General features: G+C 39.0%; 1 protein-coding gene across 1 annotated transcript in view; it reads left to right on the forward strand.

Moving 5' to 3' along the window:
* The window catches only part of DPP10 (dipeptidyl peptidase like 10), a 215,422-nt gene that overhangs the window by 81,743 nt on the left and 110,900 nt on the right, over positions 1-22,779 (forward strand). The window contains exon 4 of the mRNA XM_085320968.1: positions 1,094-1,168. Within this exon, the coding sequence (XP_085177094.1) occupies positions 1,094-1,168 (75 nt within the window). The remainder of the gene's footprint in view (positions 1-1,093; positions 1,169-22,779) is intronic.

Genomic DNA, 22,779 nt, shown 5'->3' on the forward strand with positions numbered 1-22,779 from the left:
GTATCTAGAGGCTTTAGCTTAGCCTGTATGCCAAAATATGGCGTGTTCTCAGGTTGTTGGAATATCAGCCTCTTATTTGGAGGAATAACTCCTTAGCTAATCTGAATGTGTTGGCTGGTGACTCCTGGTTTGTGTACCTTAAACCCCTATAGAATTCATTACTTTAGCAGTGGGGTTAGACTAAATGAAACAGAATGTGTAAGAAGCAGAATCAGGGAAAGCCTTTGAATACTGGATAAATTGTAGTTCTGCGTAGCTATTCATTTATTTTCTTTCATCTTGTACTTTTGTGATTTTTGTTAGTTTTCCCATCCTACTTCTTCCATTCTTATCTGTGTTTTTCACTGCTTTTCTCTTTCATTCTGCAAATAGATGTCTCCAGATTCATTTAAAATTATTTCCTTCGATGCCCTTTAAAGCATGCTCTTATCTTCCTCTTACATTAGATGCATTAAATTCTTTCCGACATCAACATTACCCCTTGATTAAATTACAGCCCTGAATTCAATTGGGTGTCATGTAGTCTTAGCTAGATATAAAGCAATATTAGTTTTATAGTGCTGCCTTATGTTTCACTTTTCTTTCCACTAAGCATTTTACTTATAAGAAAGAGAGATTTTCTTTAGTGCAAGCTCTCTTGCAAAATGTTTATATATGTGGCCTTAAAAGAAAAGCAATAGAGACATAGTGCACAGCTATTCTTTTTCTTGTATGTTATCTTTAAGCTTAACCTAGTGATGAATCTCCTTCGTAATCGTTCGTGAAGTACACGCCAACCGAAGYGCCCTCCGCCATCCTCTGTAAATGAATTGGTTATGGTCGCTATCCTTGAGCACGGTGCTTGCGATCACGTCAGAAAAACTCATTGACTTCTTAATTTGTTTTTAGAGTAGAAGCCAGATTCATCTGTTGCAGTTGTCTTGATACCAGCAAATTAGGCTARGAAGTATTTTGGACCTTCTTTTGGGAAAGCGATATTAGGAAAGCTTAATCAGAACTACTTTATAAATAGGACRTTGTTAAATTAAGAAAATTTGGGGAAGAAATGATCCTTCCCTATTGTAAACTCACTTGTGTTTTTATTTCATTGTAGGTAACTTTCAAAGCATCAAGATACTCAGTTTCACCAGACTTAAGATTTGTTCTTCTTGCCTACGATGTTAAACAGGTAAGCCAACCAGCCACACAGTCGGCAGAGCCTCCTAATGGGAGCTCGGAAGCAAGTGCTCTTTTCTGTTTTGTCTGTGGTTCCACGCAATATACTTTGGTTCAAATGCTTAATTCCTCTGGACAAAACGTAGTGATGAAAAGATGGTGTTTAATCGCCTGTGGAAATAGCGCGAGAGTCTCGGTGGGCGGAGATGGACGCGGCTCCCTGGAAGCATCGTTGCCGCTTCTGCCGCGGGGCTTCTGGCGCTGCCCCGGCTGGATGCGGTGCCGGGGTRCCTGTCCGCGTGCCCTCCTGCCGGAGGCAGCTGTGCCTCTCGCTTACAAACCGTCCGGAGTGCGAATTCAGGCTGATTCAAGGCTGACTTTATTGCTTACTTGACTAGTCTGAAACTTGGTAGTCTGAAAGTCTCTTGGGCTGTGTAATCCAGTGTGGTGTGTGTTTCTCGTTGCATGTGGATAACAGAGATAGTGTAGGCCGTTATTTTGTCAAAAAGAGCTTCAGTCAATGATACTGGAATACAGTTTTCTGAAATAATAAACCTTTGAACACAACTGACAAAGATTTTATGAACTCCCTTTATAAATTTCACTGTATACAATATTATACAGTATTGCAGAATAGTTCTAGACTGATAAATTAAGATTAGCTTAATAATCACTTAGTTTTGGAACTGTAAAAATACTTATYAGTTGCTCTACCATTCTGTAGCATAACAAAASTAATAATCTTTTCCCTTATCTGAATGCTGATTTATGATATTAATGTTTCATGTTAGTAACTGGTAATAGAGTAGCTGTGTGTTGTTTCTTAGAAATTCAAGTATGAATTGGTAGGTCAGTACAGAAGCCTTTCAGGCCTCCTGGTAACCTTTTTATAGTGATCTGCACAGCTGTAATTCTGTTGGTAATATCTGCAAACTGGAATATATGCTGAAAGCTAATTTGAAATACTCTAAAGGGGTTGATGTAAAATGATACATGTATTTGGAGCTAGATTCAAATCACTAGATGTTTTTTCTACTGATTCCATTGTATTTTGAATCATACTCTTTGTATAACATATATTGATAAACAAAAAGGAAACAGTGCTGCTAATTACAACACCCAGTTCCCCGTTTTTGTGGTGGAGGATTCCAGTTTGATTCCTGGTTGCAAAATACTTGCTCCTTGCTTTTTSCCTTCTTTATTGCTTCTTATTCTGTGAAAAAGTTTGATAATTCTTATATGGATTTAATTTGCTCATGTGAAACATTGCACGGAGTTGTTTTTTTTTTTTTTGATGATTTTATATATAGCTGATACAGAAAAAGACAGGGAAGAAAGTGTCTATCGCTCTTTCTTACACGAGAATCTAGATGAGGTAATATCAGGGATGAAAGTAAAGTAAATAGGAGCTACTGATGTGCCAAGAGCTCTCCACCCCTACTGAATACATCGCTTTGCAGGAGAACCACTTTTCCAATTTCATTTCATGGATTTGGTGCACACAGTAGARGATTGTACAGTCTGGTTACCACTGGATCCTCAGAGGGGTGAGCTTTGCAGCATGTATCTTCTGCATCTAGCCATGCCCTGAGCTCAACTATATTGACAATGAAAAACTGAATTGAGGAGGAAATGTGATTTTGGCAAGCAGTTTGCAGAGGTAGCAGTGGCTGGCTTTGGGTGAGGCTTGTGCCGTCGCCTCGCGAGAGCTCCAGCTGTGCTCACAGCTGTCAGACCAGAAAAGTACTATGCTTGCAGTGTCCTCTGGAAGTGACAGTGATGGTGCTAATTTTGTTTAGTAGCTGGATGTTGTCAGCTAGATCGTCAGCTGATGTAAGTCATAACTGTTATTAAATATAGAGTGGTGCTGTAAGAATCTGTTCTTTAGGGTAGAAATGAAAATTTCTGAGAAAATGAAGTGTGATATTATTTCACAACTCGGAAAAAATATTATGGTGTATATATATGGTAAAAAAGCCCTTTTTTCTTTTTCCTCCCAATTTTGCCATTTTTGACGCACTYGTGAGGCTGCCGGGGTGCTGTGACGTTTGCCCCGACGGCCTGCGGGCACAGACTCGCGGTGCTGTGGAGCGCCTTTTCTGCTGCCCGAGATGCTTACTGCCRGGAGGGGTTAAGAAATGTTCGTTCRTTCCTGAGCCTTCTCTCGTYTTCCTCCTCAAAGCCCCATCAGAGCCTGACTTTCTGCGGCTGTGTAGGGGAAATCCACTTGTCCAGCCTCCTCCTCCTGGCRGCTGTTCACCGTCAAGTAGAAACTCCACAAAGTAGAAAATTTCGAGTTGGTTTCAGTAGGATCGGGGCAGTTTCTATCTTCGGAAGACCGCTCTGCTTGAACGTAACTGTTCACCAAGCGGAGGTTTTGCTTTTGTTTTACAACGTAGTGGATGATAAATGTGGGGTTTTTAATAATAACCAGTGCAAGAAACCACAAATAACTTTCGGTAAAGATTTAGTTGGTCTCACCAGCTGATAATTGGCATAGATCTCTGGAATTTACTAGCTATGTTTGTCCCTTATTTTCCCTTATTTGTTATGGGTTTAGGTGTTTTATTGCACTGTGACAATATTTGATTGGATTTCTGCTCTGGCGGAATAATAAGGCTTTGGGGTTTTAAAAATGATAATAGATGTTTACATATATTAATCTGTGTTCTTTGTAACATACAGTAATACAGCTGGAACAGATTTATTAATCAACAGTTTTATGAATAAGCTACTGTGGTTCAGCTGAACAGATTGAAGAAAAATAGAGACAAATGTCTTCAAGACATTTTGTCACCAAATTGTAATTAGAAACAAGGTTATTTTGATGTTTGGATTAAAAATAAATGTTGAGTTAAATTAAATAGTTGAATATTTATTTTAGTGTTGTCAGCATTTTCTTTAATCTATTTTATGCTTGGAATGGCRAACTTTAATTAAATTTGCAGTTGTTTCAGCACAATTAAGAATGTCCTCTATGCATAACGGGACATAAATCTGCATGAAAATAAGCCATCTTTGAATACAAAAGTAATAATTGAATGAATCATTTAAATCATGCTTAATAGAAGGAACAAAACCATTTTGTGTGGCATAGCAGCTGTTTTAGTATAGCTCTATAAACTTCATGCGGAARAAAATTCCTTTGCTAAAGAACTGCAAGTGCTGAAAATTGATTTTTTGGATGTTGAATCCCTCCATCTTTATTATAGCAGGTTGCAGAAAGTAGCCAGTGTTAACTGGCGTAAGCACTCTGGCTCTCTGGCATTTTTTTTTTTCTACAGTAGAAAGAGAAGGCTGTGGCAATTTTAAGGTACTTTCTGTGTGTTATTGCCGCAGTGCTYCACGCTTCTGAAATGAATTCATCAATTCTCCGAGTTTTTTGACTTTGCCAGAACTTGGATTAATTTTGTGCAGTTCCGACTTTGACTGTCACTCACCCTGATTTGATGAGCATCGCTGAAAGCCGCTCGCTTGTGCGAGGCAACGAATCGATAAGCAGGAGCTAATTTGGGATCCGAGCAGCTGCGGCTCCTGCCGAACGTGCCGCCGTCCGGGTGCTCCCGGGACGGCGCGAGCGCCGCGGCGGGGAAACCGCCGCGTGCGGTTTTGCAAGGGCGCTGCTCGGATTTTGCTCTTGCTCTGAAGTTCCTCAAGGTGCGAGCAGAGGACGTGATGCTCCGCGAGACAGAGCTGGGATTTCCAGAGGAAAGGCTGTTTCGCTATTGCTTTTAATAAGGGCTATGTTAAAACGCCGTTTAAAATTTCTCTCTCTGCAGGCGGTGGTGTTCACAACTGCCAAAAAGTGATTTATAGTTTTGATTAGAAAAAGGATATTTGCTCAGGCATTACAAGCATGTTCTCCCCGTGTTCTTGCCAAACCGTGGTATGTCACAGGAGAGCATGTGAAAAACTCAGASCAATTCCTCTTCTTCTTTGCAGCTCCCTCCCCTTCTTTTTCCTTGACACAATAATCCCTTGCTTGTGATTGCAGATTTTTTCCTACCAGTTGCTCTTTCAGATCCTTATGGAATACCAACTTAAAGGAATTTTCCCTACTTTCCTCTTTTTACCATTAGTAATACTTGGTCATCATCTTTMAATGCAGGCTGCATTATTTGCGTGCTTTTACCCCTTTGTTCAGAAGTGTACTTAAAAAGTCAAATTAAGGTTCATCTCTAGTCCYGAAGCATAAGCATGCCACAGAATGTATGTTTGCGCCTTCTAAAATTGCAAATGTTTTCCTAAACTAGGACCTCAAGCTATAATTTCTCCTGGCTAGAGAATTTTAATAGAACAATGTATTTAGCATATAGCACTGTGAAAATAACTTTTAATAATCCTTGTGGGTAACATTAGGGTGAAGAATAAGCCTCTCCAGAAAGGTGGGGGGAAAGCTGAGTTACAGATCTTAATGTTTTTGGAATTCATCAATGAATAGTGGATAAAAAAAAATATATTTCAGCAGCGTTTCTGAATATCTGTAGTTTAATGCATCAAAGGAAAGATGAGAGTCCAACACAATATCTGAAGAAAAGGGAACGAAGTTCCTTGCCTGCTGTGCGTTGATGCCTGTCATCACTTTGCCTCTCTACTACTATTTTTAGAGGCTAATGATAGGGAATACTGACCACAGTCTGCACCAAAGTGCGAGTGAATGGCGAGGGGTGCTGCACTCATCAAGCTTTCCGAGATCGCCTCTGATAGCGGCTTACTCGAGGGAACTGAAAGGATCTCCAGGAGTTTATCTGCAGATTAAAAGAATCCATGGGGGGGGAAAATCAATGAAGTCTTAAATTATGATTATCTGTTCTGCATTGGGAGGTTATCTTCCTACCAATTATGTAGAAACTAAAAGTTCAGTTGTTCAGTAATCTTTTTGGTTAGTGAAATTAATTATTGGAATGTTTTTTCCYGCAAAAAATGAACAGACAAAGAAATGACTTTACATTATTTCTTATTTTTAATCAAGACACTGTTCAGCATTAAAGTCAAATATCAAAACACGTGCAGGTGTTTTGAACAAGGTGGTTTATACAGTGTTTATGAAAATCTGACCTGCAAGAGTGTTTTCTGGAGAACTGTCCTGGGTGCTAACGCAGCAATGAAGAAATGAAATGGGTCTGTTAACGCTTAGAAAGAGTACAAATTTGCACAACAAAATCTATCTGTACAAAATAATAAAAAAGACTTCTTAAGCCAGCACTGATCTGCACAACCTYATTTTATATAGCACTATATATGAGGTAAAGATCCATTATGAAATTCGGTGTTAATTTTTTTTTTCCTCCAGAAATGTTTGATTCTTCAGATAAACTGTTTTTCTTCTGGATTTTTGCTGTCCTCAGAGTGATTCTTTATTTTCTTGTTTCTTCTGGACTTGTTTCAAAGTTAACAAAATCACAAAGACATACAATCCTGAACTTGGGAGATCTTAAGTCTAATTCAGACACGACTTTTTCCATTCATTTTTATTTTTAGAACATAAAAAGACCAGTTTTATCAACTTCAGGGCGGTGAGAAAAAATTAAGAAGGGAATTTTAAGTTAGATCCACTCCCCAAATTCTGTTATTTCTCATAAATACATTTGTGATATGTTTTATTTCTCCACTGGATAGCACAGGAATCGGTTTTTAAAGGGTCGGATATTAAGCGACCTGGAAGAGGACAACTCAAATCCCCCCACCCCTTAAAGGCTGTTCTTCTACTTTGGGTTGAAGTTTTAAGTGGTCAGATCAGAATTTCTTGCATCAGAGTTGCTAGGCTGTAGGTAATCTTGGCCTAGTGCTCACCTATCACTTACACTTGTGGAGGGATTTTTTTTGTTGTTTCTTGTGATTCCACAGATATGCATAGCATTTTACAGCTCTAAAAATATAAAGCTTTGCCTAAGGAGATGGCATGTCTTGTAGAAAGTCTAGCAGAATTAATTTGGTTACAGTATGTGCTGTCTTGAATTTTCCCATTGAAGTATTTGTACAAATGTGTATTATATCCAGAGTTGATTCTGAATTACGTGGTAAAGTGCGATAACCACAGGTCCTCCTAAAGAGAAAGTGGGGAAGCATGGAATTTGAGGGAGCGTTTCATATGGAGAATGCATCGCGGACGTGTCTCTGTTAAGCGTTTGGCTGATACCCAGCCTTTTCTCGCTTCGTCCACGTTGAATCGCAGTCCGGAAGCACTTGCGTTCCCTACGTTGGATAACTTACTGCTCGCTAGAAGTGGTAGAGTTATACCTTGACTCTCTGCAGATCTTTTGYGTTATTTGAACTGAAACTGAACCCAGCTTGGCTTTTTTTTTTTTGGGTGATGGGATGTGGGACCACGCTCCGTCTGTGAGGACGGGGTGAACTGTCACAGTTGTGCCTTTACAAAACYCTGCATTAAAAAGATAGGGAAATGGGCTGCAATTTGGATGCTTCTGGGTTTGTTTTATTTTGTTTTTTGATCTAGTAYGCAAGTTGTCACATCATGCATCAGTGCATATGCGCTCGCCTACCTGTTTTTGTCCTATGAACAGAGGATAAATAATGCCATTCGAGATGCAGAGTTTTCTGTTTTTTTCCCAAAAAGTGCTTTATTTTATCCACTGAACATGTATTTGTATATGCAGGTTCCAGCCTTGTGCAAGAGTTAGTATACGTGTTTGATCAGACTCTGCTGTTGACAGGACCACATGCGGCAGGATTTTGCCGTCATTCAAATAACTTACTGGGGCTCTGTTGCGTTTATACTTAGAGGAGCGCAGTTCAGCCTCAGGCTGAAGTAAAAGTAACGTAAAGAAAAATAATTCTAATTAAAGCGTAAGATGGCTCTTCTTTCTCATTCAGAATCATCAGAGTTGAAAATAAGAATTTATGTTTTTAATGTGTTCTTCACAGACTGTCATGAAAGAACCTTGCRCTTTGCTAGCGTTCAGCAAAAAACTCCAAGGCATTTGGCTTTCCAAACCAAATGTTCATTGACAGAAAATGTCTGTTCTCAATAATACTCGCRTTCGTCCCAGGCCCGAGTCCTGTTATTTCGGGAGCACTCAAGCAGCGTCCAGCTGTGTTTCCGAGGTCCGGCAGTGCAACAGCTCATCTCAACGCGGCTGCGGTCTCGCGGTGGCCGCGCGGCGGGGTGCTCCGCGGCGGCTGGAGTCCCCGTGGGCCCCGGCGTTGTGAAACGGCCGACGTTGTGCCCTTTGGCTCGGCAGCTCCCCTCGTCCGCGAGCGAGCGGCCTCGTACAGCGGAGGAGGCAGCTGCGGAGGTGGAGCTGCCGGCCCTGTCGCGTCCTCCCCGTTTCTTCTCTGGCCGTCGGTAAGAGCCCGTTGTAAGTAACGGGTTTGTCCATCGCGACCCGTAGACAAAAAAGCAACGTTTCAGTGTTTGAGTTTTTTTTTTTAATTCCACTTCTCTCCCGTGACAGTGTTGTACGTACTAATGACGTTTCTAGAAAGAGCATGCTATATAAAACTAACTTGACAGTTACGTTGTAATTTTGTATTTCTCGGAAGATGAACCACTACTGATACTCTTACCAAATATCTATGAGAGTAACTTCCTCAGCAAAGCTGAATAGAGAGAAATAAAGTTATTTAAAAATAAATATCAAGGACAGCCTGAATAAATAACAGGGCAAGTACTATTAGGCGTCTTCGTTTGGAGACTGCGTTAGAGGGCTGTGTATGCAGTAAACCTTGCCAGTATGAATTTTCCCGTGTTTCCTGCCAAGAATAACGTTGCTCGCTTGTGCTGTGGCTTTTGCCTTCAGCGGTGCCTGGGCTCCGGCGGGGTGAGSGGTTGCTGCTCTCACTGAGCCCGCGGTGACCTTCAACGAATGACTTCTGAGCTGCAAAATCATTGCATGGATGTGACCTGTTATGTTAYGCAGCRTTTTCAGCAAAATGTTTTATGTTCYTTATGGTGTAGATATTGGCAAGTTCTATAATCGCTCATTTAACTTAACTTAAAAGGTCTACTCCTTTCTGGTGGACTGAATATAAACATGGCTGAATTACTTAAAGAATAGTTCTGTTTAAAAAAAGTACCTACAATCCGGATCTTGTGTTCACCACACTTAAATCTGTTTTATTCTTCTCTTGTGCATTTATTTTATTCTTCATAATACTTTCTATCTGAAATTCAATAGTAATGTGTCTTACTGAAAAATGTGATACGCATTATAGCTTTCTCATTAAACTTTTAAATAAGATACCATTAGTATTGATGAATGTAATCCCAAATGGTCACTTAAGATTAAAAGTCATTGATTCCACATTCAGAATTTTAGTCTTGCAGCCAAACTAGTTTATGTTGCTAGTAGTCATGAATTTTATACCAAAAGGAATTAACATCTTTGGCTGCAGTGGTATGAATTAGATTTACAAACTAGTGATGATATAGTGAGTTTACTTTTTTTTTYCCCCCAAATGCAGAAACATTTGCTAGCAAGTCTTTTCAAATCCATCTGATATATGAAATAGAATGCTTAAGCGCAGTCTAAAATCCCAAAGTTTTTCAACTTCTGAAATATTTTGTCTTTGACTGTAAATTTCTATCTTACAAATTATTTTTAAGAGGTGATGCTATTGCAGGGTATTGTGCTATGTTCTAGTGTGTGTTTAATTCACGTTAAAACTGAGCAGGTACTAGTTTTCTGAATTTCTTTAAAGAAATTAAACCAAATCTCTGCATAGAGGAGCACTGCTATTTTTCACTTTCTGGATATATGTAAGTATGTGTATTTAAATGTACATATTTAAATGTATGCACATACTTAAATCAATATAGACTGAAATACTCATCCATCTAATACCTATAATTTAAATAGCAATACAGACAAAGCAGAGTCATATGCAAAAAAAACCCTATTAATAATTCTCTAGTGTTGTCATACATCTTTTGGCTGATGCTAACTTGAAATTAAAACTCCAGACTCTGCATGCATGTATTATTTCATTGGTTAAATACAATCACAAGTAATTAAACACTGGAGTAGGTTGCCCAGATTCTAGTTTCTTATTCAGAAAGTGCCAAATCATGCATAAATATTCTTTAAATTGTTCTCATTAGTATGATTCATCATTTTCTTTTATGTTCAGTTAGATTCTTAATCTTAATATTTCTATACCTTTGTATATGAGAGGTCTCATCTTCTGCCTCTCCAGATGTATGAACAGATAAAATTTTTGTTTCAACAATCAGATTTGACTGGAAGAAGTTCTGAGATGTTTGTTTGCTGCAAAAATGAGGAAAATAAGATTAGGAAAAAAGCTAAGTTCTGAGTGAAGATTCACAGTCACTTCCTCTTATGATTAAATAGTCAAGCAGTCTGGCCAGATTTGGAAACCAATTACTTTTTTCCTCTCATGTTTTAGAATATATCTGCTTGTTCATTTTTTTTGCTTAATTCTGTCTGTATCAGCAACACACATTGAATAATAACTAAATTGCTTAAATGCTTAAAATAGACAAGCAGGAAAAGATTAAGACCGACTTAAAACAAAAAAAATTGAAAGAGTGAAGAGGAATTGCAACTGCTTTTTAATTCCAAAKTGTAATTTACTGGTCAGAGGAATCTAATTCACAGACTACAGCGCAATTGTTACATTCTAAATTTTCTAGTAAATCAGTTTTATGGTATTGAGAAACATTATCTTTAATAATAAYATTCATTTGCTACTTTGGCAACCATTTGTTTTTCTGAAGCTCTGCAAGTACTATTCTGATTATTTGTATGTGAGTAAAATAAGCTGTACAAATAAAGCACATGATCAGAGTCAACATTTTTTGAATTAAAWGAGTCTATCTTTCTGTTTCAATGCAAAGTCTTTTATACGTGGAAGACATTATACCCTATGTAAACTYGAATGTTTTTAAGGCACGTTTGTATGGAAATGGTGGCAGCTTTGGTGATTTCTGTCAAAGCTGTTGTTCCAGGCTGTAGCTTCCCCATCCATCTTCTTGCGCAGCAGTACACATAGTAGCGGTACCGCGTAATGTGTGGCTTGTACGTCCCTACCTTTGGGGGCAGCTTGCATTTTGCTGTCTCGGAGCTGACCCCATATATAATACCGGTAGTGGAAATGGAAATTGCCAAGCTGTATTTCTCTGCTACTGGCTTTGATATGCAGATGTTCTTCTCAGTAGTTTTTGAAGGTTTTGAAGTGATGCCATGGTTGTCTGAGACAGTAAGAGGTGGGAAGCAGTGGGTCACCCCCAGCACAGGCAGGAGGGGAGGCAGGACCGAGAGAGACAACCAGGGCAGAGGGTTTGCTCCAGGAGGCTCCTCCTGCCTCAGCATCTCGTGGGGGTTCAGTACCCCATCAGAGCTGAGACTGGATCAGAATCAGTCCCCCCAAATCCCTGCAGTKGGTCAGGTCTGGAAATCAGATCCTCAGCCCCAGTTGTTCTCCTTTACAGACCTGCTTCTACTCCACCTCMATACTCATGAGTTTCGCTGTTGTCTTCAGTGGGCTTGTCTCTGGTAGAGCCTGTGCTGCTTGTTAGCACGTAGTTGCCACCTAGCTCTGACAGTCCCAGAGTTCAGCTCCTTCCCAATGGGCTAAATAGACCCCCCAAACAATTCTTTTTTACACATTCTTCAATTTAATTGCTTTTGACCTCTAAGGAGAGTGAGCCCTTTTGCATCCTGCACTCCCTTAAATTGCCAGGAGCAGAGGAGCTATCCCCCCCCCACCAAAAAAAAAAAAAGGGAGGAAAAAAAAGAAATCTTAATATTCTGGCACCTTCCATAATCATTTTGGAAAGCATAACTCCAGAGACGAAATCAGCATCAATGCCTGTGGTAAGGCTGGCATGAAGCAACAACAAATGGGCCAGGAAAGGAGCAGCGTGTTTAAATACTGTCCGTAAAGAGTAAGTGTCCCTCGCAAAATGGGGGGACATACAAAAATGATTTGGGAGCTGAAGGGTGTCTGGTACTGGGGAGGGTCCAAAGCTGGTTGTCACATTTCAGAGAACAGTGGAGGCGCATCAGAATTTAATTTTCTTCTACAATCTTTGGCTTTTGCTGGGCAGGCAATATCATTAACTTTGTATTTAAGTAGCAACCTTTATCTAGCAGGACCTACAGTGCTTATCGCTTCTGAGCTGGATGAAAAGGCCATTAAAGTAGGTGGAACTTTTTTCCATTGACTTGAAAATGGACTTTGGGATCAGGTCTTGGCTGTCTGTCCTGGGATGTGATGAAGTCACGGCCGCGGTGTGACAGCATCGTGCGCGTGGGCGGTGAACGAGGCACCGCGCGCTGCTGGGAGTTTCTGCGCGTCCCGTGGAGGATAAACTTATCACCGTTTTCGGTAGCTAGTCTGTGCTGCGAGTCCCGCGCCTCGGTGGACGCGGGCCGCCTCGCTCGCCGTGGGTCGCGCTCCGCCGCGGCAGCCCGGGGCCCGGCCGGCTCGCTGCCCCCTCCGCGCGCCCTGGCTCCGTMGTGGCCGGAGAGGAGGCTTGAAACCGCGTCTTCCTCCGGTTGAAAAGCTCCCTGAAGGCGGCCTGCTCGTGGGTGCCGAGGTGAGAGTCTGTCCGAGTTCCCGTTGCCGTCAGCTTCGTCCCGCCGTCGTCCCTGCGCAGCCCTTCCCTCCGCCCTTCGTGCCGGCGCGCGCTGTGTTTAGCGCTAGGCGTCCGCGCGCGCCGGGCAGCAGGTCTGTCCTGCGGGCAGGCCCTAMAGGCGCCGCTTTCCTTTTCGGTTTCCTTTAACCCTTCCATTTTCCGTCCTCAAGAAGACGTAGCAAATCAGCTTGACAGACGTAACTTTGCGAGTCCCCCCCGCCCACCCCCAGCACGTGGTGTCTGTGCGGCTTTATTTTTGGCTCAGGTGTCTTTCGGACTCGGCAGCGCTTCCAGTAATGGAAGTTTTGGTGCGGCGATGCAACGAAGATCTCGAAGGACGAGGCGTTAAATGGGTTTTTAGCTCATCCAAACGTCCTTGAGGGTGAGGGCAGATCCGCAGTGCTAATGTAATGGCTTTTTGGGCGGCTTCTTTCACATCTTGGATCGTGTTAATAATTTAACTTTTTGTATGGGCCATTATACTTTTTTAACGAGATTTGTGTTTGTCAGGCAATGATGTCGCTGTGTTTGATGGTCAAAGCTACAGAGTTTTTTTTTTTCTTTCTTTTTTTGAAAAATTTGTTGTACAGTGCTAACACAGCGTTGTACCAGGAAGGCTCAGAGTACCATGACAGTTGCATAATTTGCTGAAATAGTATAGATAACCTCTAGTTATATTAAAATTAGCAAGTTTATAATAATCTTACAATAATCATTTTTAGCAGGGAACATATAACTATTTCTTTGTCAAATTTCCTGTGCACAGATCTCATATCTTTTAAAATAAATAAGGCTTTTGTATGAGTAGTAGGGTGCTTAGATCAGTTTTAAATCTGGGGCAGTCATTCATTGGTCCACCAGCCTCAGTGCCAAAGCACGTGTTATTCCGTGATGCCTCGTGCTTGGGATTCAGGACTCTCAATGATTTTTTTTTTTCTAAAAAACCCCCACAAAGTTAACCTGTTCCTCGAGGTAGTTTGTGTGACAGCTTTTATCCAAACATCCTTAAGTGACATTAAATTGTTAATAAATTACAACTCTCAGAAGTTCTACAAGAAAGTTTCATATTTGAACATATGTATATAATTAACTACTTCATATTTTAAATTATAYGAAAAGGCAGTTTTCTATTGGCAATGTGTCCATTTCATATTAAATATTTTTGAAAGCAGCTGTCAGACCAGTTGGATGCTTTTGTGAGAAACCCTCCTTTTGGGCTACTTTGCAATGTAATTATTAGGTCTAATTATTCAGTTTGTTAAAAAAAAAAAAATACCAGGAGCATTTGGACTGGATAGTTGTTAAAATTTACACATTGTAAGTATATATGCAATTAACCATATGTTCAGATATATATCAGGATTATACTGAAAGTTTGGTTTGTAGTATGTTGGGACGTGAAAAAAAAATTCTTTCCCACCAAAGGGCAGACTATCAAGTAAATTTTGATGGTTCAGAAAGGAAACTTATACRTTAATAGTATTTCTCATCAGCAGCATTTCAGTGTGACCCTCAGCTGTGATAGTCTTTTCAATAGCCATCTGCTTTAGCAGTGGTATGATTTCTTTTTCAGTATCTCAGATGAAATTAAAATCGTCATAGAGTGAGCACTGCTAAGAGAGTAAAAAGCCTAAATATGAGCTTGACATTACAATTATTGTAGCTCATTRCAATTTATGTTCTATTTATACAGTATTCCAAAAATAGAAGACAGACATCCAACATTTTTTTAATATTGAGGAAAGGGTTGTCTGTTTGGGTGATTTTGCTCGTATTAGCTTTCCAGCAACTTCTGCAACCTTCCAGAGAAATAGAATTTTAAAATTCTTGTTGATGTGACAGGCAAATAAATGGGGAGGAGACACAAAATCAGTCAGAATCATAATGAGGAACACACTGGTTTTCCCTCCCCTTCTTTTCCCTAGCATCCGGCAATCCCATTGTCATCTCTTTTTTTCCATTCCAGGCTTTGACAGCGTTAAGTCCCTAGGCATTTGTATTTATCTTAATATTTTATGGTTATATTTTGCTGTTATGATTTGTTGTTATATTTTACCAGGGAGCATTCCAAATCCTTGCTGTTTTCCGTGAACGCTTCCGCGATGAGCACCTTTTAAAACCAAAGTGCCTGGCAAATCTGCTTCCTCTTTCTCTTCTTCCTACTTCCCTTCTCCAGCCTTTCTCTTCTTGCCTCTCTTTCTTCCTCCTCATTTACTGTGCGTGAGACTTTTTTTTTTCCCTTTTCTTTCTTAATCCCATCCCTTCCCAGGTGTAAATATTTGCTCTCTTACGTCCTTCATTTTCCTTTACTTTCTGTCCCTCACTAATTTAGGCTCCCTTTTCAAATATAATTTGTATTTCTTGATCTCAAAAAACCCTCATTTATTCCAGATTCTATCTACTTTATTAATTTCCCTCTTCTTACTGTAAATAGTGTCCAATTTCCTTATTCCTTGCCTCATATTTGACAGTAAATATTTTTCTAGCAAGAAAAAAAAAAATCAGAGCAGCAATACTCTYTAGTAGTTCTTATAATTTGGCTACCTGGGAGCCTAGAGCATGCCTAGGAAATGCCTCAACACATGGTAAAACCTGCAATACCAGAGCATCTGTGGCTGTTTTGCTGGTTGTGTCTCAGGCTCCATGGTGTTAGGATGACCCCAGTCAGGTATATCTTCTTGTGAACTGCGCAGATGCTCTTGTTCATGCCCACTCTGGCTACAGAGCGTGAACTGGAAGGGTTGCCCAGACCATTCGCGTTCCCATGCTGTGCTTATCGTTGTGATGTTTGCAAAAATTCTGAGACTACRAAAAGTTCCTGTGGATGGAAATGGTTTTTAAATAATATGCAGAGTAAAAATTGAATACAGTAGATGACAAATGCTCATCTCTTATATATCTGATAAAGTGCTGCAATTGATAATTATTGCCAGCAGTGGCTAATGTGTCTAGCAATTGATACATCTACTTATATTAAATAATGGAAATGAAAGACAACTGATGAGCTGTATCTCTTTCAGAAATGTCTGAAATCTTTCTTTTTTTTCCTTTTTAACCTTGAGATGATATGAATGATAGTATATTAAATTAGCATAAAATGTTATGGTCGTTGAGAGTGATATATGGGCATGTGCTCCTGTACATTGCRTCAAGAATTATGAGTTGTAATCGGTTCAGGACATTGATTAAGGAGCTATCGAGTAATTTTGAAAGGCAGTTTAGTACACAAATGGCGTATCAAATTTCATCTCTCTGTACTTGCCACTTTATTACTCTGAAGTGAAAGCATTTTATGAAAGTACAGCTGACGTATATAGCACTTAGTGTTTATATTAAACACTTCATATAGCTATGCAGTCAAACTATGGAAAAAATGCTTTGGTCGCAGGGGTTATTAAAAGCGCATTTTAACATCTCCAGAAGACGATTTTAGTGAATCCAGATCTTTAGCTGTCATTTCTTTTAAATTGCAGAGCATCATGGAGAGTAGCAAGTAACAAGTCCTGTGCAAATGGCCTATTCATATCACATGGAACAGAATTCATTAAGCTTACCTATTTGGTGTTAGATGTTCCCACGAAAATGAGGATAAAATAAAGGAAGCCTCTTGGAAATGGCACTCTAATCTCTCCTATGTTTCTAAACAGTTTGGAAATAATGATTTTGTTGTTGTCATCAAAGGAAAATAGAATGAGCATGCTATATGTGAATAGATTTGCTGAGATTTGTCTTTCTGAAATGTTTCTCATTTACTTACACAAAATATTTTCTTTCTTTGCTACCCCTGTAAGGTGTAAATTCAAATGTGACAAAATATTAATTCACTGAGAAGCTTTTATTTAGGRAGTGTCATTGTGTGTTAGAAAGTGGTATCTTCAGTTTAATTGACATAAAGTTTTGGAATACACTGTTTTACCTGTGAGCTTTCTGCTTGCTTAAGAACAACTCAGTTGCCATGAATGATGCTCTTCTTGCATTGCTTTGAAAGAGCATATTAAATGCCAGTGTTAGATTGAAGGGRTTTTGCTTGAATAAAAAGTATAAAAAAGAAAAAAAAGATCACTGTTTGTCCAGACTTACTGGAAAATTAGATGAAAGTATATTCAGAAAGAATGAAAAAGAGCAATTCCCCTAAAGCCTTTGCAYGTCTGCACTGATAAGTCAACATAGGCCAGTGGTCTGCTGGTGCGTTGGCGTGGTCTTGCACAGCTGCATGCCAAGGTGGTAATGGAGATCCTGAGAGAGGAGTTGCTGTGTCAGTCTGTCTCTCTCCTGACAGTTTGCATTTGGTATATAGCAATTTTCTTGTCTTCTCTGGAATACTCYGAGCAATACTAGTCACCTCAACTCAAGAAGTGTAGAGGAAGACCATAACGAGGACCAGGGAGGCTGATGCACCAAGCTCATCAGAAGAGCTAAAAATGCTTGGTGTGTTTTACAAATCCACGTGATGGCAATAGGGGGAGGAAAGGATAGGGCTGGCCACACGAGGGAAGGTGCTTTGTGTAAGCTAAAGGAAAGTGTTGCCATGGGGAAAATAAATGTAGACTGCAAGTTCAGAGAATAATGGAAAAGTCTTAACCTGCCAAGGAGCAGGGTCTTGGACTAATCTTTCARTAGTACAGCAGGGGCAATAACCTACTAGGTTTGAGGTGGTCAGTTTGTGCATGAGATTCTGTGATGGTTTTGCTTATGGTAGCACTGGGATACATTTGAGGGAGGGGAGKTCCTTTTTTAATTTTATTCCTCAGTATTTGTGGTGCAGCTTATAACAAACAGTTCCAGTGGAAGAAAAYTTATTATCTAGGATTTTAAGAAGTGGGAGAAGCTGATCTGTAAGCACTTCTGGAACCAAAGTGAACATAATTCAAAGAAAAAAGCAATAGTGGAAGTTGAATGGCCCTGTACTATGAAGTAGATGGACTGGGTGATGTATGAGGAGATTTCCATTTGTAATTACATTTGATCCCTTTGATCCCCAAACTCTACAATATATTTCTCCCTGATGATTTCCTGCTTCCACTCAACTTGCCTTCATTTACTTCCAGCCTTATACAGAATATTGTTGGCCACCTTTGSCCCATTCAACTTTCATCTATTACCTTTATTTTTWWTTTTTTTTWAAGTGTTAACTGCAAAATATCACTCAGAAGCATTTAACAGCTAAGAGAATTAACAAAGAAATCTTTGAGAGTAAACTCATCTGGTAATGAAATACATTTTCTGAAGAAATGGACACCTCTTGCTTTGGGGGGATTTCAGAGGAAAAAGCATCCTCCAGTTCTTTCTAACTTCACCATGTTTACTGAGTGAAAGGATTTAGTAGCTTATGTGAGACAAGAGTAAGAAATAGTAGTGTGAAGTCTGTACTACAGATTTTTTTTCCCCCTGCTCATATTTTGGCATTGGATGAAAGAGACTATATAATGGAGAATTGAATCCAGTAACTGGAATCAAAATGCACAAAGATACCTAAGCAGATTAAAAAAGTCTGAAATCAAAGCTAGATCAGTAACAAACTTCAACATAGACAGCGAAATGCTATATCCATAAGAATACACTGAAAGTTGTCATCTAGGTCTTGTTTGAATAAGAAGAGACATTCATCTGCAGAAGTGAGTGGAATTAGAAGCCATCCTTCATTCTAAATACTTAATCACTAATAAATGTTGCATTTCTGTAGTGTCTTCTAACGAGAGATTTCAAAGTGTTGTAAGACTATAATGAGAAATCGTTGGGATGCATAGTTATTTACTATCATAATCCTAGTTAGAGTGGCATACTCTTGATTGTTCTCTGAGATCCTGCTTTCTCTTAGTACCCAGCTGCTATTTTAGGGGAAAGTGTGTTTTTTTTTTCCTTCCTTTTTTTTTTTTTTTTTTTGAGATCCTGCTTTCTCTTAGTACCCAGCTGCTATTTTAGGGGAAAGTGTGTTTTTTTTTTCCTTCCTTTTTTTTTTTTTTTTTTCCCCCCCCCACCTTCCCTGTGTTCCTGGCCAACACCTCCACGCCTCTCTCGTATATTATTCGATATTACCACAGGCTCTGTTAAGTGTTATTACAGAGTGCTGTAGATCTTTGGATTGTCCAGGGTATTTTTTTTTCCCCTCTCTTCATTTCCTGCTTATTGATTAAATGTGGCATCTCTGGTTCCGTATGTGGTAATTAAAACTTGTAGCAGCACAGCAATTTTAACCAGGTAAGGGCTTCTTAATGCACTGATGCACCGTTTCTGTTTTCCATTTGTTCACTTGCTCTGGAGTAGCAAATATAATACTGTAAGAGGCAATATTTTGTATTGATTTTACTTACAAAATCAATAAATAACAATAAGTTGGCACAAGAGGGAATTATACTACGATCTTCATGGAAATTGTTGGAAGAAATAATAAAACCTTAAAATACAGTAATGTATGTAAGTAATCAAGCAGTGTTGACTACATCATTATGAATGACAAGCTTGTGATATAAAGTACTTTCTTAGCACCGAAGATCTATTTATATTTTGGGACTCTCTTCTAGTCTCATGGGCATAGCACATAAAAATGTTCTGTATTGTTTAGAGAAGTGTCAGATAGGAAACAGAATCTTTCAAAGAAGTCCTAAAATACATTCTTCATGTCTGCTCTGCTTCTCTTGAGTGTAGTCTTCTACTCATTATACTTCCCAGCTCTCACTGAATCAGTGGCTGCAATAAAGGCTACTAGATTAATTGGCATTGGATTTTACTGCAGCTGCTTTGTGGTACTTGGATGGAGTGAAGCAGATACTAAATCAGTTAAAACAGCTATTGGCATAACACTCCAGTAAACCTTAAAGTGGCTGAAATCTCGACTTGCATAACTGAAGGCAGGATTAGGTAAAGACGACTATAACTGGAACGAGTGATCCACTTCAGAGCCGCTGAGCTGTTTTGGCCAACGTAATAGCTTGAGAAATAGGAAACTGCAGTCATAATTTTTGTCTATCTTTGCATCCTTTTTTCACTTCACGCCTGACCTCTTACTCATTGCATATTATTATAGTGTCTTGCATAAAGAGCAGAATGTTCCTTGGTTCTAYATTACAGATGAAGCAAATTGCTTGTGTTACTTTTAAACGTTCTGCTATCCCTGAAAGTGAGGAGCATCCGTAAGCATACGTGAGGGCYGGAAGAATTTAAGGACAACAGGATATAAGAGTTGGGATCTTCTCTGCCTCTCTGTAGAACATGTTCCCTAAATTGTTTCTGTAAGACTGAGRCTGCATATCACTTATTTATGATCCTATAAAAAGGTTAAGTCAGTTAATACACTAGGTAAATCAAGAATTTGCATTTGATTGAAGATTATACGGTATACTGAAGTTCACAGCAGAAGATTATTACAATTTTGCAGTGTCAGGCTTCCTGAGAACTCCTTTATACTTGGAGAGAAATATTATCCTGTAGTTACAACTAAAGGAGTTCATATAGGTAGGACTTGGGTTATCATTGACCTGGCTTATTTCAGGTTTTCTTGAAGTTAAAGATCACTYGTTATGCACAGGGCTAACATAAAAACCTTTCAAAACTGGAAAATTGGGTTTTGACTGATGTGGAGGGGGTATGACTTTGTCTGCTCTGGGTGGCTCCTTTTCCACGGCTACAAAGGGCCAGCACAGAGAATCAGGGAGTGAAGAAATGTGTGAGCACAGCTTTTGGGCTTGTAGCCCTTCTTGTAGTACAAAACAGTAAAAGCTACCTTTCTGTAGTTAAAATGACTTTATTTRTCTTTGTTTTACCTCTGTTATAGATCTAGACCATGGTATTTGAAACATGCTCATCCTTTACATCAGGAGGGTGTTTTTTTTTCCCGTTCCCTCTCTGTATCGAAGTGACTAGACTGATGCGTCCTCAAAGAAAATGTTTTATGTAGGCTTTATCCTTCTTGTAGGGTGCTGATCAGGGTATAATTAGTCACATCCTTGCGCATAGTAATCTCTCCTTTGAGAATCCAGCCATTTTGATAAAAAGTAGAGGAGRGAGGGATATATCTTTTCATATACATATATATGAAGTAGGAATATTGCAGATTTYGTCATTGGATTCTCTAGTTATAGTGTTTTATTGTCTAGGTCAAAAGGAATGTGGAATCAAGACATGAAGAACAATTAAATGATTCCGCTTTATACTTTTTGCAAAGGTATCAGGAGCAGAATTGCGTACCCTACATAGCAAACACAATAATTAGATCCACAGAGAGCTTAACTATGACTGTACCGAAGGCATAAAGCTGTCAGACAACGCGATTATTCAGATACACATTGCCAATGCTTACTCAGACAGAAAATAATGCAGTATATAAAGRGAAATGACAAGAGTTACAAATAAAAAACAAAGACAAGAGAATTAAGTTTTCCTATGTTAGAACCTTTTAATTAGAAACCATCTTGTTCTAACAGTTTAAATGTATGCCTGATGAGAGCAAGAGCATTTTTAAAAGAAACAACTAAATAAAATGTAACAGGATTTAATATTGGATTTAATAAAATGAATTTTATTTTGCCTTGTCTCTAAATTAAGAAGAACCTAAAACCCTAAATCAAAGCCTGCTCTGGAATATTAACAAATGACATTATCCTCTGAAATCTGATCTGTGATCTGCAGATTGAGATGGTCAGATTGGGTATAATGACTAAAAACATCTGTATTTGGAATTTTTAGAATATACTAGTCTCCAAATCAGTTGCTTGAGGACTGTAGTTATTTAATAAACTATAGGATTCCCAGTGGCGCATAAAACTTGCATCTTCTGATTATTCCTGAATGGAAATGTATGGAAGCATTTCTAATAAGCTCAGGTTTGCGTGATATTTCTGCTCTCTTACAGAGTCTCCCACAGCTGGTATTAGTCTTGCATCCTATTACATTGTCCTCTTTCAGTTTTCACTTTAATAATATATGTTAAGTTCTTAATACCTTACTTTTTAGCCAAAGAAGATATTTTGAGTTGTACCCTTGTCTTATCCCTTCAAAAGTGAGATTAAAACAGGAAGGAAAGTCTTTAAAAAAGCTTCTCAATTTTATTACATGAACCAAATGGTTCTGGTTAAACTGTTAAAACAGACCAACTGTGCTTACATAACCAAAGTCAGATAATTGAATTGAAACACCACTTTTTTAACCTTATGATTTTTGAACTGAAAAGTATATAAACTCTCTGCAAGTAAAAAATACCTATAGTAGATAGAGATAAATAATCATTTTATTAACAACTGAAAAAGATTAAATTGCACTGGGCTGAATGGAAAGCAAGCATGAGGATAAAAAAACATTCYAGTAAATTTTTAATTATTCCACTGAATGTAAGAAACTCATCAGAAACATCCAAATTCTGGACTGCAGAAATGCAATAAAAAAAAATACTAAAATACTACGCAGAAAATATTGATACAAAGATACGTAATTTTATTATGCATTCACATGAAATTGTATTTCAGAAATATGACAGCATTTTTAGGAGAAAAGTGCTGGAATTCTCAAGTTTTTACCCACTCCAGAAAGTAAGCACTTACATATTTCTAATCTAGCATTTGTTTTTTAGGTTATCTGCCCTGCCAGAAAGCCTTTTTCTTTGCTTTAATTACAAGTGGAATCACACTATCTGTGCTGATGGCAGAGCTTTCAGGAACTGTCACTCTCATTTTCCAATTTATAAACATGCCAAGAAAGCTTCTCAATTTCCTTCCTCTCTGCAAATTCGGAACATCATCAGACTTTAATGCAGAAATTATTGTGCTTTTGAGTATGGCTGTTCTCTATGGTTGCACGTTCATTTTTGGACTGCACCTCCATATAGCTATGCAGGAAAATGATTTTCGTTGCAAGTGAACCTTGGGGAGATTCAAAGGTTAGAATTATAGAATCAGTAAGGTTGGAAGGGACCTCCGGAGATCATCTAGTCCAACCTCATCTGGAGATCATCTAGTCCAATCTCCCTGCTCAGGTTAGTTCCAAAGTGCATGTGAACCCTACCTAATCTTTGCAATAAGTAGGAGCTCTCAGGTGACCAGCGTTCATTTGGTCGTTATTTAAATATTTTTCAC

This window comes from Rhea americana, unplaced genomic scaffold (assembly GCF_003343005.1).
Source record: "Rhea americana isolate MKP2758 unplaced genomic scaffold, rheAme1 scaffold_67, whole genome shotgun sequence".
NCBI lineage: Eukaryota > Metazoa > Chordata > Aves > Rheiformes > Rheidae > Rhea > Rhea americana.